The sequence below is a fragment of the Neophocaena asiaeorientalis genome, unplaced genomic scaffold (genome assembly GCF_003031525.2).
Source record: "Neophocaena asiaeorientalis asiaeorientalis breed wild unplaced genomic scaffold, Neophocaena_asiaeorientalis_V1.1 scaffold293, whole genome shotgun sequence".
In the NCBI taxonomy this organism is placed as follows: Eukaryota; Metazoa; Chordata; class Mammalia; order Artiodactyla; family Phocoenidae; genus Neophocaena; species Neophocaena asiaeorientalis.
In genome coordinates this window covers 3202920-3220344 of record NW_020173920.1, presented here as the reverse complement: position 1 = coordinate 3220344, position 17425 = coordinate 3202920, and the positions used below count along the sequence as shown (strand labels likewise).

Genomic DNA, 17425 nt, shown 5'->3' with positions numbered 1-17425 from the left:
CATTGGCGGGCGGACTCTCAACCACTGCGCCACCAAGGAAGCCCGAATTCTACTTTTAAATCATAAACTTAGGCAAAACTCTTCCTTTGGACAGCTAGTACACTGTTGTATGAAAACAGTAGAGAGTGATATTCCTTTTTTAAAATTTTTTTGGCCACGCTGCACAGCATGCAGGATTTTAGTTCCCCGAACAGGGATAGAACCCGTGCCCCCTGCATTGGAAGCCTGGAGTCTTAACCACTGGACAGCCAGCGAAGTCCCCAGAGCATGATATACTTGTCTCACTGCTATACAAAAAGCTGAAAAAAATTGAAATATTTTGAATATTAGTTTAGATTCATGTATCATTTTCATAAAATTTAATTTGGAATTTATATCTACGTGTAACCTTTTACATATAAGAGATCCTTTGTGAAATAATGTACTACTAGATCTTCACAGCTTTCTAAATGAATTCTTAACGTAAATTTACATCTTGCTGTCTTTGTAGCTGTTCTATCAGTATGCAAAGTTACAGTGTTTCCAAATTTATCCTCTTTGTTTGTTTTAAAGTTTTCTTTTGTCATTTGAGTATTTCATCCCTAGGAATTTGTTTTGGTGCCTAGTAAAACAATCTGTTCTTCCAAGACAATCTTCTATTCAGAAATTTTAAGTATTGCTGTTAGTTTGAGTACAGTTATTAACATGTAGAATCACTGGGCAGCAATGAAAACTTTTTGATACAGTTGTCTTCTGGGTTAGTAATTATTGCTGTGTTTATTTGGCATGCCATCAAACGCATCTGTTAATTCTGTTATTTGAATGGGGCACATTTTCTATTTCCTTTGCTTCTTTGGAAATTACAAAGTTCTGAAATTTTCCTTGTAGGCTGGTATATTATACAGTTTTGCAATTGTGTGAGGCATTCTGGCTCTAGCCGTTAATTGAGTAGTAACCTTTTAAGCAGTTTAGTAATCTGATATAGTTATAACTAATGTGATAAAAGAACTTTGTTTCTTATTTTGTGTTTGTAGAAGTTTAAAGTGCAAATCTTTTCCTGTATTAAATGGATATTTTGTGTTGAAGTCCTGTATGATTTGCTTCTGTAATTGCTTTATTTAATAACTCTTTCATGTAAAAATACATTTTGGTTAAAGAAGAGAATTTTGGAAATGTTGTGTTTGCCTTATGAATGTAATGGCTTTCCAGCACTGTTTGATGAAAAAGTTGTCCATTATGGTGGAAAACGACAACCAGTAAAAAATCAGATCTATTTAAATATGAGATAAAATAGGATATGTTTTAAGGTTCAAAAGTTGATTATGTGTATAATTTTCTGCATTCTTAAAATGTTTTAAAGTAAATTATATTGCAAGATTATAAAACTAGGCATTTAGTAAAGATAGGAAATATTCATTTTAGTTTATTCAACAAATGTTACGCTTATTTATGATCAAAAAATCAAAATTTCAAAATGTTTTTGAATCTGCAAAGGTCTGCAATCCCATTTAAAATGATAGAATTATGTGCATTTAATTCCATCTTCAGAAATAAATGTTTTTTAATAATTTAAAATAAAACACAATTAAATTTCATTAAGAGTCAGACTTTGGCTAATTAACATTAAAAGCCAATAATAAATAAATACCAAGAAGTAAGAGCCAAAAAATAACAAAATCAATTGCATTCTAATGGGAATACCTTATAACTAATGATGATGATGCTAAGGAAACAATCATACATACCTTGTTAATAGGAAAAATGTGAAAGATGACAATAGGAGCAAGAATTGTGAAAAATAAGCAAAAGAAAGATGCAATATTTGACAGGGCGTACAAAACAAAGAAGTGATGACAAACAAATTGTGACTAAAATAGCTTTGGATGATTCAAATAGTAATGCCATGTAACTTTTCCCCTGAAATGTCACTATTTTAGTGTGCCATGACCTAAGCATTGAGAACCTTTATAGTAGTAAATTGGTTCCCATTCCCAGAGACTGGATTTATGTCATCTGGAGTGCGGCATTAGAATTTTTAAAATCTCCCCAGGTGATTCTGACATGCAGTAAAATTTGAGGACCATTACTTTCGATCGGTGGTTCTCAAATTGTGGTCCCTGGACCAGCAGCATCAGTATTACCTCGGGACTTGTTAGAGTAACAACTTCTTAGAGCCCATCCAGATCTACTAAATCAGAAACTCTGAGGCTGGAAGCCAGCAATATGTGTTTGAACAAGGCTTGCAGGGGTTTCTGTTGTATTCTAAAGTTTGTGAACCACTGTTCTAGAGCAGGGGTTGGCAAACTATGGCTTACAGGCCAAATCTAGCCCATCGCCTCCTCCCCTTTTTTTCATATAAATTTTTATTGGAACACAGCTATGCTGTGTTTGCTTCTGTATTGTCTATGGTTACTTTCGCATGATGGCAGAGATGAGTAGCTGTGGCAGAGACAACATGGCCCACAAGCCTAAAATACCATCTAGCTCTTTACAGAAAAAATGTGCTGACTTCTGCTCTCAAGACTGTTTTTGCCCACTTCCAAGGACTGTATATGTCATGACATCCACTGAAGGGAGGCCCCTTTTTGCTCTTAGTGAAGGTAATTTAGTGATTTAGATGCCTTGATGAATTCTTCTCAGTGGAGTGCTAGTGGGCTGCAACCCAGACTAGTTAAAATTAGTCTCTGGGAGTAAGAACCAGCAATCAAAGCTCTACAGGTCATCCCATTGTGCAGCCCAGTTTGAGAAACAATGCATTGCTTCTTCCCCCAAACAAGCACTTGGAAATCATGGTAAATGTAGATTTTGATTCTGTAAGTCTGGGGTGGTTCTGGAGATTCTTCATCTCTAACAAGCACGCAAGTGATGTGGATACTGCTGATTCACATCTGGGGAACCTTAAAAATTCTGATTCCTGATACTTGCCAGTTTTTCTAATTATCTCAGCATCAGGGTACTTAAAAGTTCCCCAGGTTATAATACTGTACCATTGAGAACCCCTGGTCAGAGCGATTTGTCTCAATCTTGGAGTAACAGAATCACCTAGTGAACTTATTAAAAAATACAGAGGGATTCTGTCCTTCAATAAGCTTGGATCTTTGTATTAATATTTTCTGTTAGCTTTGCAGGTGATTTTGATTCACAACCAAGCCTGTGAAGAACCACTGCCTTAGAGAAATGAAGAAAGGGAGAAAGAAGGGGTTAGATAAATGGATAGGTTAGGACAGGCAGGGGATGTAGAAAAACGGGAACACATAATAAATATTCATTTGCATATTGGGACCTGTTTCTGCTAAAAGCAAAGAAGAGTCTTCTTGATTATTATAAGCCTGTAATAAACAGGCCTAATGAGATTAAAAGATTCAATGAATCCACAGTGTCAACAGCCATAACCCTGTGCCTATAGATTCTGGAAAGGACAGGAATGATTATGTCATGCAGAATCGTCAGAAGAGACTGCTATGGTAGCTCAGTAATATTTAAATGGATCACAAAGACTACAAAATTTTTAGTCTCGGCCAGTGGGACCTAAATGGCAAGAACTGAGAATAGTTCAATGCTATCTATGGATGTGTAGCCTATTCTTCTACTAAAGTTCCTAGAGTGTCTGCCATCTGTGTAGTGTATCTCAGCTTTCATCTTTTGCTGAACACAGCTAGATAGTGTTGCTTTAACTGGGTGCAGACATGAATGGGGAATAACCTGAGTGTAAGCCATTGGTTTTAAATAGCCATGATATTTATGCACTCTTACCTCTTAAAAGGTAAGATCCTTTTATAAGTAGCAGATAGGTCAAATGACATTGCTGATTATTTGTCATACATATGTTGCTAGGAATAATGCCATTCATTTCCAAAAATGGAACTGAACCTTTGCTTTGTGTTGGTACCCCCCCCACACCCCACCCAAGGAACCTGTCACTCTGGCTTTATTATACCATCCCAGGTTTTGTGGTACAGACATGGAAGAGAAGACCTGTATGCACTCAATTCTGAGGATGAAACAAATTTTGTTTTTGGTCTAAAGCCCAGATAAAGTTTTTGGGTGGTTGCTGAGCACTTTGGGTAAGATCTTGATCAGAACCCCCAACTAGTCAGGATAGTAGAACTCTACACAAGGAAAATAGGGAAATGAGGTAAAGGGCAAAAATTTAGGGAAGAGTCTTGCAAAATTCCTTCGTCACCAAATTTCCAGACATTGACAAGGCAAAGTCTTAAAGCTTAAGAAATGCTGTGAATTCTCTCTTAGTGGGGAATAGATTAGTGCCCTATTGAGGCAGCTCTTTGCAACAGTTCACCAGAGGAAGAGTTAGCTGTTAGGTAGCTGGATAGCTTGAAACTGGCAAGTGGGAGACTCAGTTGCCTTTGCATTACAACATACTTTTCATTCTAATGGAGGTGTTAAAATAGGTAGGCTAGATTATTGACAATTGCTTGAAATATTTCTCATTCTCTCCAAATGTATATAAACTTTAGTTAATGCTATATTTTGGAGAACTTTGTAATGTTTTTGTAGTTTTAAAATAACAATAATAGGCAAAAACCATTGTGTTTCTTTCTCTGGAATATATTGATTTTTTTTTTTTTTACTGGGGAATGATTGACATAAACTGTATTATTAAAGTGTACAATTTGATAAATGTTGACATATGTATACCTCCATAAAACTGTCACCTCAATTAATTTAATGAACATAACAATTATGCCTCAAAATTTTCTTGTGCCGCTTTATAATTCCTCCTCTGATTTGCCACCTCCTCATTCCTAGTCAATCACTGATCTGCTGTCTGTCATTACTGATCAGTTTGCATTTTCCAGACCTATATGTAAATGGATTTTTTTTTTTTTGGTCTAATTTCTTTCAGTGTAATGATTTTGAGGCTCAATCATGGTCTGTGTAGCAATAGTTTATTCCCTTTTTTTCTATTGCTTAATAGTATTGCATTGTGTAGATATATCACAATTTGTTTATCCATTCACCTGTTGATGGATGTGTTAGTTATCTATTGCTGTATAACTGATTACCCCAAAATATGGTGGCTTAAAGCAACAAACATTTATTATCTCAGTTTCTGGGCCTGGAATTTTTAGAGAGACTTAGCTGAGTGGCTTTGGCTCAGAGTCTTTAATGAGATAGCTGATAAGGTGTGGCCGGGGTTACTGTAATTTGAAGGCTTCACTGGGGTTGGAGGATCCAATTCCAAGATAGGGCCATGCATATGACTGTTGACTGCAGGCCTCACTCAGTTCCTCACCAAGGAGCCTCTTTACAGGGTTGCTTGAGTGGTTTTTACTGCATGGAATCTGGTTACTCCCAAAACAAATGATACAAGAGTAAGGGCAAAGAGAAAAATGCAATACTATCCATGACTTAGTCTCAGAAGTTACTGTTTGTCACTTCCTCCATATTACTATTTTTTAGAAGTAAGTCTCTATGGGGAAAAGAATTAGGCTCCACTTTTGAAGGGAAGAATGTCAAACAATTTGTGGACGTATTTTAAAGCCAATACAATGAACATTTGAGTTGTTTCCCAGTTTTGGCTATTACAAATAAAGCTGCTTATAAAAAATATGTGTAAAAGTCTGTATAGATGTATGCTTTTATTTCTTTTGTGTAAATAGCTAGAGGTAGAATGGGTAGTATGTTTAACATTTTACGAAACTACTTATATAGTGAAATGTACAAAAAAATTGCTAAGAAGAATTATGGAAAGAAGAATTTCTTTATTAATGCTTATAATGATGTTAATATTCTTTTATACATTAAATTTCTAAAAGTTTTAAATTTCATTAAAGAAAACCTCCAAAATCTGGAAATTGTTTTCCAAATTTGATTGTATCCTTTTATACAAGCAGTGTATGAGAGTTCTAGTTGTTCCACATGATTGCCAACACTTGGTATGGATACTCTTCTTAATTTTGTTATGGTTTTAATTTGCATTTCCTTAATAACTAATGATCCCAAGAATCTTTTCATGTGTTTATTTGCCACCCTTGTATTTTCCTCAATGAAATGTCAGATCTTTAGCCCATTTAAAAAAGTTGGGCTGTTTATCTTATTATTTAGTTACAAGAGTTCTTTCTATATTCCAGATATGTTATTTGTCAGATAAGTGTTTTGCAGATATGTATTTTCTCCCAGGCTTTGGCTTATCTTTTTTATTTTTGTAGCAGTATCTTTCGAAGAGCAATAGTTTTTAATTTTGATGAAGTAAATTTATTGATCTTTTTTTCTTTTATAGTTTTCTTTTTGTGTACTATTAAGATATGTTTGCCTAACCCAAGTTCACTAACACTATTCTAGGTTTAGTTTAGATCTGTAGATCCATCCCAAGTTAATTTTTGTGTATGTTGCATGCTAAGGGTCGAGTTTCATTTTTTGGTCATAAGGCTGTCCAGTTGTTTGTTCCAGCATCATTTGCTCAAAAAATTATCTGTTCCCTATTGGCATCTTTTGTTTAAAAAAAAAAAAAGTTGACCGTATGTATTGGTCATTTCTGGACTCTATTCTGTTTTATTGACTTTTTTTGCCTATCTTTAATACTACAAATGCCTTGATTACTGTAGGTTTCATAATAAGTCTTGAAATTAAGTAGGTTAGATATTTCAACTTTCTTCCTTCTTTTCAAAATTGGTTTGGCTACTCTAGGTCCCTCACATTTCCATATATATTTTAGAATCAAGTTTTAAACTTCTACAAAATGCCTTACTGGGATTTGGAGTGGGATTGCATCAAATCTATATAGATCAATTTGGTGAGAATTGACATCTTACTAATATTGACTCTTCTAATCCATGAACACAATATATCTCTATTTTTTTAGGTTTTCTTTAATTTCTCTTGGCAGTATTTTGTGATCTTCATTGCACAAGTCTTGCATATCTTTTGTCAAGTTTATCCCTAAGCATTTCCTATTTTTTGGTGCTATTGTAAGTGATATATTTTAAAGTTCAGTTTCTAATTGGTCATTGCTGGTGTATAGAAATACCACTGAATCTTGTATACTGACTTTATTTCTGCAGACTTGCTAAATTCACTTATTAGTTCTAGTAGACTTTCCTGTAGTTTCTCTTTAGTTATGTTTGTTCATTTGTTTTGTTTTTTAGATTCCATATATAAGTGAAATCATACAATATTTGTCTTTCTTTGTCTGACTATTTCACATAGCATAACACCCCCGAGGTCCATGCATGTTGTAGCAAATGGCAAATATTAGAAGTCATAGCCACAGCAGTCAGACAAAAAAAATAAAAGGAATGCAGATCGGAAAGGAAGATACAAAACTGTCAATGTTTGCAGATGCCATATGATACTATATATACAAAATCCTAAAGATGTCACCAAAAGACTACTGGAACTTGTCAATGAATTCAGTAAAGTTGCAGGATACATAATTTTTTTTTAACATCTTTATTGGAGTATAATTGCTTTACAATGGTGTATTAGTTTCTGCTTTGTAACAAAGTGAATCAGTTATACATATACATATGTTCCCATGTCTCTTCCCTCTTGCATCTCCCTCCCTCCCACCCTCCCTATCCCACCCCTCTAGGTGGTCACAAAGCACCGAGCTGATCTCCCTGTGCTATGTGGCTGCTTCCCCCTAGCTATCTATTTTACGTTTGGTAGTGTATATATGTCCATGCCACTCTCTCACTTTGTCACAGCTTACCCTTCCCCCTCTCCATATCCTCAAGTCCATTCTCTAATAGGTCTGTGCCTTTATTCCTGTCTTACCCCTAGGTTCTTCATGACCTTTTTTTTTTTTATTTTACTTAGATTCCGTATATATGTGTTAACATACGGTATTTGTTTTTCTCTTTCTGACTTACTTCACTTTGTATGACAGACTCTAGGTCCATCCACCTCACTACAAATAGGATACATAATTAATATGCAGAAACCTGTTACATTTCTATACACTAACAATGAAGTAACAAACAGTCCCATTTACAGTCACATCCAAAAGAATAAAATACATGGAAATAAATCTAACTAAGGAAATAAAAGACTTAGAAAACTATATGACACTGATCAAAGAAATTAAAGATGACACAAACAGATGGAAAGGTATACTGTGATCATGGATTGAAAGAAATAATATTTTTAAAATGACCATACTACCTCAGGTGGTGTGGGGATTCATTTTAATCCTTATCAAAATCCCAATTACATTTTTCACAGAACTGGAAAAGATAATTCTAAAATATGTATGGAAACACGAAAGACCCGAAGTAGCCAAAACAATCTTAAGAAAGAAGAACAAAGCTGGAGGTATCATGCACCCTCATCTCAAACTATACAACAAAGCTGCAGTAATCAAAACAGTGTGGTACTGGCACAAAAACAGACACATAGATCAAGGGAACAGAATAGAGAGCCCAGAAATGAACCCACATTTATATGGGCAATTAATATATGACGAAGGAGGCAAGAGTACACAGTGGGGGAAAGGCAGACTCTTCAATAAATGGTGTTAGGAACACTGGGCAGCTACATGCAAAAGAATCAGATGAGTGCATTCTCACACCATATACAAAAATAAACTCAAAATGGATTAAAGACTTAAATGTAAGATATGAAACCATAAAACTTCTAGAAGGAAACATAAGCAGTATGCTCTTTGACATCAGTCTTAGCAATATTTTTTTGGCCTATGTCTCCACAATCAAGGGAAACAAAAGCAAAGATAAGCAAATGGGACTACATGAAACTAAGAAAGCTTTTATACAGTGAAGGAAGCCATGAACAAAACGAAAAGGCAGCCTACTGAATGGGAGAAGATGTTTGCAAATGTTATATCCAACAAGGGGTCAATATCCCAAATATACAAGGAACTCATACAACTCAGCATCCAAAAAAACCCCAAATACCCCAATTTAAAAAATGGGCAGAGGACCTGAATAGACATTTTTCCAAAGAAGACATACAGATGGTCAACAGGCACATGAAAAAATGCTTTCAAAACCACAATGAGATATAACCTCACATTTGTCAGAATGGCTGTTATCTAAACGTTAACAAGTAACAAGCATTGGTGAGGATGTGGAGACAGGTAAATCCTTGTGTGCTGTTGATGGGAATATAAATTTATACAGCCATTATGGAAAACAGTATGGAAATTCCTCAAAAAACTAAAAGTAAAACTACCGTATGGTCCAGCAAGTTCACTCTTGGGTACTTAACCAAAGAAAACAAAAACACTAATTAGAAAAGATATATACACCCCTGTGTTCATTGCAGCATTATTCACAATAGGCAAGATATGGAAGCAATCTAAGTGCCTATCAGTAGGTGAATGGATGAAGAAGGTGTGGTGTATATATTACATGAATAGTATATATACAGTGGAATATTATTCAACCATAAAAAAGAATGAAACCTTGCCATTTGTGACAAATGGGGTGGACCTAGAGGGTATTAAAGTTATTTTCAAATTTAAATTTATTTATTTATTTTGGATTGTGTTGGGTCTTCATTTCCACGCGAGGGCTTTCTCCAGTTGCGGCGAGCGGGGGCCACTCTTCATTGCAGTGCACGGGCCTCTCACTGTCGCGGCCTCTCCCGTTGCGGAGCACAGGCTCCAGACGTGCAGGCTCAGTAGTTGTGGCTCACGGGCTTAGTTGCTCTGCGGCATGTGGGATCTTCCCAGACCAGGGCACGAACCCGTGTCCCCTGCATTGGCAGGCAGATTCTTAACCACTGCACCACCAGGGAAGCCCCAAATTTAAATGTAACAAAATTGATTTTTTGTGGTGTAGTTTTATGAGTTTTGACAAATGCATATGGTTGGGTCTCCATACCTCAATCAAGATGCAGTTTTGTTAACTCTCGAAATACTCTTATTAACCCATTGTTAGTCACCCTTTCCTTCTTCCTCCTACCATTGTAAATTGCTGATTTGATATCCATCCCATAGTTCTGCCTTTTCCTAAATGTCATATAACTGGACTCATTTAGTTTGTACCCTTTTGAATATGACTTATTTATCAAAATGCATTCAGATTCATCTATGTGGTTGCATGTATTAATAGTTTTTTCTTTTTTATTGCTGAGTAGTATTCCATTGTATAGATATACTATAGTTTGTTTCTCCAAGGACATTTGGGTTGTGTCCAATTTTGGGCAATTAGGAATGAAACTGCTAAAAAACATTTGTATACAGATTTTGTTATGAACCTAAGTTTTCATTTCTCTTGGGCAAATACCTAAGATTGGGGTTGCTAGGTTTTATGTAAAGTTACCTTTAACTTTATAGGATGGGGAGGTTTTTCACTATAGATTCTATTTCTTTAATTCTGTTTAGGTTTCTTTGTTTTTTTTTTTTTTGGCCACGCCATGTGGCTTGTGGGATATCAGTTCCCCAACCAGGGGTTGGACCCAGGCCACGGCAGTAAAAGCCCAGAATCCTAACCATTAGGCCACCAGGGAACTCTGTTTAGGTTTCTGATATCTTCTCTTTTTTAAATTTTTTAATTGAAGTATAGTTGATTTACAAAGTTGTTATTAGTTTCTGGTATACAGCAAAGTGACTCAGTTATGTGTGTATGTGTGTGTGTATATATATATATATTCTTTTTCACTATGGTTTATTACAGAATATTCAATATAGTTCCCTGTGCTATACTGTAGTACCTTGTTGTTATCCATCCTATATGTAATAGTTTGCATCTGCTAATCCCGAACTCTCAATCCTTCCCTCCCTCACCTCCCCTCCTCCTTGGCAACCACAAGTCTATTCTCTATGTCTGTGAGTCTGTTTCTGTTTCGGAGATAAATTCATTTGTGTCATATTTTAGATTCCACATATAAGTGATATCACATAATATTTGTCTTTCTCTGGCTGACTTCACTTAGTATGATAATCTCTAAGTCCGCCCATGTTGCTGCAAATGGCATTATTTCATTCCTTCTTATGGCTGAGTAATATTCCATGTATCTATTCATCTGTTGATGGACATTTAGGTTGCTTCCATGTCTTGGCTGTTGTAGATAGTGGTGCTATGAACATTGGGATGCATGTATCTTTTCAAATTAGAGTTTTCTCTGGAAGTATGCCCAGGAGGGGGATTGCTGGATTATATGGCAACTCTAATTTTAGTTTTTTAAGGAACCTCCATACTGTTTTCCCTAGTGGCTGCACCAATTTACGTTCTTACCAACAATGTAGGAGGGTTCCCTTTTCTCTACACCCTCTCCAGCATTTATTATTTGTAGACTTTTTAAGGATGGCCATTCTGACTGGTGTGAAGTGAGACCTTATTGTAGTTTTGATTTGCATTTATCTAATAATTAGAGAAGTTGAGCATCTTTTCATGTACCTATTGACCATCTGTATGTTTTCTTTGGAGAAATGTCTATTTAGGTCTTCTGCCCATTTTTTGATTTGTTTGTGTTTTTGTTATTGATTTGTATGAGCTCTTTGTATATTTTGGAAATTAAGCCCTCGTCAGTTGCAACATTTGCAAATTTTTTCTTCCAGTCTGTAGGTTGTCTTTTCATTTTGTTCATGGTTTCCTTTGCTGTTCAAAAGCTTCTAAGTTTGATTAGATCCCATTTGTTTATTTTTGCTTTTATTTCTATTGCCTTGGGAAACTGCCCTTAACGTTGCTACAGTTGAGCTTTGTTAGTTTTTGTCCTTCAAAGTATTTCCCCATCTCATCTATTGAATTTATCGGCATAAAATTGTTCCTCTGATTATCCGTTTTTAATATCTGTAGAATCTGTGGTGAAGCCATCTCTCTCCTTTTTATTGTATGAAATTTGTGTCTTCTTTCTTCCTGATCACTTTGGTTGTGGGTTTATCTATTTTAGATCTTCTTAAAGAACTAGCTTTAGGTTTCATTGGGTTTTGGCTATTGATTTTCTATTTTCTATTTAGTTGCCTTCCAAACTGATCTTCATGATTTCCTTTCTTCTGCTTAAATTGGGTTTAATACTTTGGGATTAACATAATACAAAACTCTTTTACCTTTGGAAGTGAATTGACAGATTTTGAAACCCTGTACTCAATCCAGGTTTTGTGTGTGTGTGTGTGTGTGTGTGTGTGTGTGTGTGTATTTGGCATTTAGGCAAGGACGTAAGACTTTGCTAATAGTAAGATTCCATAGAGACTGAATTTTTTTGGTACTGCTTTTAGTTAGTTGAAGGACATAAGGTTTTCTTTTTAATATTTATTTTTCTGCCTCTTCATCTGGCATGTGTTTCAAATTCTGAATGAAGTGTATCTGTAAATTATGAAAGTATTTGGAATTCCCATGCCAAGCCCTGTGAAATTTACCACACATAGAGTTAAATATGTGGCATCCATTACGTGGTGTAAAATATTGTCGTGAGAAGTAAAATTTTATTCTCATTTTTAATCTTAGCAATAATTTAACCTGAAGGGCTATATAATATTTACTTGAATTCTGAATTTAAGACATTTAAATCCACAGGTCTTCCCAAATGAGAAACCTCTAACTAAGGTATAAGGCAGTTCTAGAGTTGTTTTCATTTGTTTTGTTTTAATATATTAGAGTAAGAAATTTCTGTGGTGGATAGAGTAGAATTTGTATTACTCTTTTAGGTTGTCTTCCAAAGCCTGAATTATAGTCAAGGAGATAAATTGCTCTACTGATTGAACATTGTATTTAAATATTAATGCACATTTCATTCCTCTGTAAATAGAAGTAATTTTATTTTTTAAACAGATGAAATTGGCTTGAAAATCAGTTTGTTTCTTTTTTAAATACTTCTTATGCAATGTTCAGTAAGAAATGTAGGTGTTATTAGAATTGGAATATTGTTGGAAGGATGTAATATTTACGGAACTACATGAAAATTATTTTCTTTGTTTACTTTTCTAATTGTTTAATGTCCTTCTTTTCTTTTAGATCCTATTTGACCAAACTCAGAGATCGATTAAGGCACAGCTTCAGAACTTTGTCAAAGAGTAAGTCAGTTGCAGTGAAAAGAAAAGAAAAGCAACCAGTTAATGATCACATCTGGGAGTTGGTATCTTTTCAGAGAGCTTAGAAACATGACTTAGTGAAAATATGGGGGTTTTTGTGCGTTTTTTGCTTTGTGAAATTTATATTGCATTTTTTCCTGAATTACTCTGTAAAGGAGTCAGACTTAATCCCTTTCAGTGAATCATTTATACTATGAAATTTGTGTTCAGGATACATAGTTCAAATTGTTACAGACTAAAAAAAAATTTTTAATGTAAATAAATAACCTAATGATCTTTAAAAATCAAAGCAGATCCCAAAAGTGGTTGAAATACTGTCAGTTATTCTAGTTGTCTCAATATGGTATTTTCTTTGTAGAGAAGATAATAGAATATACGAGAATGAGTAATGAAGGTGCATAATAAGTAATGAAGCAAACCTTTTGTGTCACATTCATCACATTTTATATGTGAAATAAAATGAAACTAGAAATAAAAAATTTATCTGAACTTCCAGGTAGGAATGTTTTCCTTTTCCACATTAATAATTTCACTTTATGTCTTTTAATTCCTGACTGAGAATATATTAAATTATAGATAAAGTTGATTATGATATAGTATTCAGATGTTAAAAGCTATAAATAGTGGCAGATCTCATGAACATAATGCACTTCTGTTTTAGTAGGTTAGAATTAGTTGTTCTGGAGGTGATGTCTTGCAGATCATTTATAAATCACTTCAAAATAGACTGATATCCAGGATGTCCTTATAGAGTGTATACATGAAAATTTATGGCTTCTTATTAAAGTCTTTGCTAGGTACACGTTATTATTATTGTTATTATTTTAAAGTCATTTGTCTTCAAATTACTTTGCCTAATTCCTTGGTAGAAAAAGTAAAAGGATGTTATATATTTACCTAAGGTCATTAATGAATCAAGGTTTCAGATTTTCAGACTACTGAAATGGATACTGTTATTCTCTACTGGTACATAATTCTTTTAGAAAGCATTCTTCTGTGTGTGTGTTTTAAGAATATATTCGTGTCCTTTGGCCTCCTAATTTTTTTCAACAATAAATGAATGTTGTTTCTTAAAGTGTGGTCTGTAGACCACCATAACAGTGAAATCAAGGGCATGTCTTAAGAAAATTCCTCAGATTTCTAGGGCTTATCCCGAAAACACAAAGAATTGTAATCTCTGGTAGAGGACCCTTGGAACTTGCATTTTTAACAAGTTCCCTATGGTATATACTACTGTTTAAAAATCATTTGGTCTTTTTTTTTTTAATTGGGGTATAGTTGCTTGACAATGTTGTGTAAGTTTCTGCTGTATAGTGAAGTGAATCAGCTATATGTATACATATATCCCCTCTTTTTTGGATTTCCTTCCCATTCAGGTCACCACAGAGTATTAAGTAGAGTTCCCTGTGCTATACAGCATGTTCTCATTAGTTACCTATTTTATACATATTACTATGTATATGTCAATCCCAGTCTTCCAATTCACCCCACACACCCCTGCCCCCGCTTGGTGTCCATATGTTTTTTTCTTTACGTCTGTCTCTATTTCTGCCTTGCAAACAGGTTCATCTGTACCATTTTTCTACATTCCACATATATGTGTTAATACACGATATTTGTTTTTCTCTTTCTGACTTAGTTCACTCTGTATGACAGTCTCTAGGTCCATCCACATTGCTACAAATGACCCAATTTCATTCCTTTTTATGGCTGAGTAATTTTCCATTGTATATATGTACCACATCTTTATCCATTCATCTGTCAGTGGACATTTAGGTTACTTCCATGATCTGGCTATTGTAAATAGTGCTGCAGTGAACACTGGGGTGCATCTGTCTTTTTGAATTATGGTTTTCTCTGGGTATATGCCCAGTAGTGGGATTGCTGGGTCATATGCTAATTCTGTTTTTAGTTTTTAAAGGAACCTTCATACTGTTCTCCATAGTGGGTGTATCAGTTTACATTTCCACCAACAGTTGCAAGAGGGTTCCCTTTTCTTCACACCCTCTCCAGCATTTATCGTTTGTAGATTTTTTGACGATGGCCATTCTGACTGGTGTGAAGTGATACCTCATTGTAGTTTTGATTTGCATTTCTCTAATAATTAGTGATATTGAGCATCTTTTCATGTGCCTCTTGGCCATCTATATGTCTTCTTTGGAGGAATGTCTATTTAGGTCTTCTGCCCATTTTTTGATTGGGTTGTTTGTTTTTTTGATATTGAGATGCATGAGCTATTTGTATTTTTTGGAGATTAATCCCTTGTCTGTTGCTTCGTTTGTAAATATTTTCTCTCATTCTGTGGGTTGTCTTTTCGTCTTGTTTATGGTTTCCTTTGCTGTGCAAAAGCTTTTAAGTTTCATTAGGTCCCATTTGTTTGTTTTTATTTTTATTACTGAAGGAGGTGGGTCAAAAAAGGTCTTGCTGTGATTTATGTCAAAAAGTGTTCTTCCTATGTTTTCTTCTAAGAGTTTTATAGTGTCTGGTCTTACATTTAGGTCTCTAATCCATTTTGAGTTTATTTTTGTGTATGGTGTTAGGGAGTGTTCTAATTTCATTCTTTTACATGTAGCTGTCCAGTTTTCCCAGCACCACTTATTGAAGAGGCTGTCTTTTCTCCACTGTATATTTTTGCCTCCTTTGTCATAGATTAGGTAACCATAGGTGCATGGGTTTATCTCTGGGGTTTCTGTCCTGTTACGTTGGTCTGTATTTCTGTTTTTGTGCCAGTACCATACTCTCTTGATTACTGTATCTTTGTAGTATAGTCTGAAGTCAGGGAGCCTGATTCCTCCAGCTCCATTTTTCTTTCTCAAGATTGCTTTGGCTATTTGGGGTCTTTTGTGTCTCCATACAAATTGTGCAATTTTTTGTTCTAGTTCTGTGAAAAATGCCATTGGTAATTTGATAGGGATTGCATTGAATCTGTAGATGGCTTTGGGTAGTATAGTCATTTTCACAGTATTGATTCTTCCAATCCAAGAACATGGTATATCTCTCCATTTGTTTGTGTCATCTTTGATTTCTTTCATCAGTGTCTTGTAGTTTTCCACATACAGGTCTTTTACCTCCTTAGGTAGGTTTATTCCTAGGTATTTTATTATTTTTGTTGCATTGGTGAATGGGATTATTTCCTTAATTTCTCTTTCTGATCTTTTGTTGTTAGTGTATAGGAATGCAAGAGATTTCTGTGCATTAATTTTGTATCCTGCAAATTTACCAAATTCATTGATTAGCTCTAGTAGTTTTCTGGTGGCATCTTTAGGATCTTCTACATATAGTATCCTGTCATTTGAAAAATGACAGTTTTACTTCTTTTCCAATTTGTATTCCTTTTATTTCTTTTTCTTCTCTGATTGCTGTGGCTAGGACTTCCAAAACTATGTTGAATAATAGTGGTGAGAGTGGACATCCTCGTCTTGTTCCTGATCTTAGAAGAAATGCTTTCAGTTTTTCACCATTGAGAATGATGTTTCCTGTGGTTTTGTCAGATATGGCCTTTATTATATCGAGGTAGGTTCCCTCTATGCCCACTTTCTGGAGAGTTTTTGTCATAAATGGGTGTTGAATTTTGTCAAAAGCTTTTTCTGTATCTATTGAGCTGATCATATGGTTTTTATTCTTCAATTTGTTAATATGGTGTATCACATTGATTGGTTTGCATATATTGAAGAATCCTTGCATCCCTGGGATAAATTGCTCTTGATCATGGTGTGTGCTCCTTTTAATGTGTTGTTGGATTCTGTTTGCTAGTATTTTGTTGAGGATTTTTGCATCTATATTCCTCAGTGATATTGGTCCGTAATTCTCTGTTTTTGTGATATCTTTGTCTGGTTTTGGTATCAGGGTGATGGTGGCCTTGTAGAATGAGCTTGGGAGTGTTTCTCTCTCTGCAATTTTTTGGAATAGTTTGAGAAGGATGGGCGTTAGCTGTTCTCTAAATATTTGATAGAATTTGCCTGTGAAGCCATCTGGTCCTGGACTTTTTGTTTGTTGGAAACTTTTTTTTTTTTTTTTTTTTTGCGGTATGCAGGCCTCTCACTGTTGTGGCCTCTCCCGTTGCGGAGCACAGACTCCGGACGTGCAGGCTCAGCAGCCGTGGCTCATGGGCCTAGCCGCTCCGCGGCATGTGGGATCTTCCCGGACCGGGGCACAAACCCGTGTCCCCTGCATCGGCAGGCGGACTCTGAACCACTGTGCCACCAGAGAATCCCAGTTTTATTGATCTTTGCTCTTGTTTTCTTTTTTCTGTTTCATTTATTTCTGCTCTGATCTTTGTGAGTTCTTTCCATCTACTAACGTTGGTTTTTATTGTTTTGTTTTGGTTTTTGTTTTCTTTTCTTCTTTCTCTAGTCCCTTTAGGTGTAAGGTTAGATTGTTTATTTGAAATTTTTCATGTTTCTTGAGGTAGGATTATATTGCTATAAACTTCCCTCTTAGAATTGCTTTTGCTGCATACCATAGGTTTTGGGTTGTAGAAGAAAGTGTATTCTG

General features: G+C 35.2%; 1 protein-coding gene across 2 annotated transcripts in view; it reads left to right on the top strand.

The window, feature by feature from the left end:
- The window catches only part of ACAP2 (ArfGAP with coiled-coil, ankyrin repeat and PH domains 2), a 150290-nt gene that overhangs the window by 75305 nt on the left and 57560 nt on the right, over positions 1-17425 (top strand). For both annotated transcript variants that reach the window (XM_024752053.1, XM_024752054.1), the window contains exon 5: positions 12855-12913. In XM_024752053.1, coding sequence (XP_024607821.1) covers positions 12855-12913 — 59 coding nt within the window. The remainder of the gene's footprint in view (positions 1-12854; positions 12914-17425) is intronic.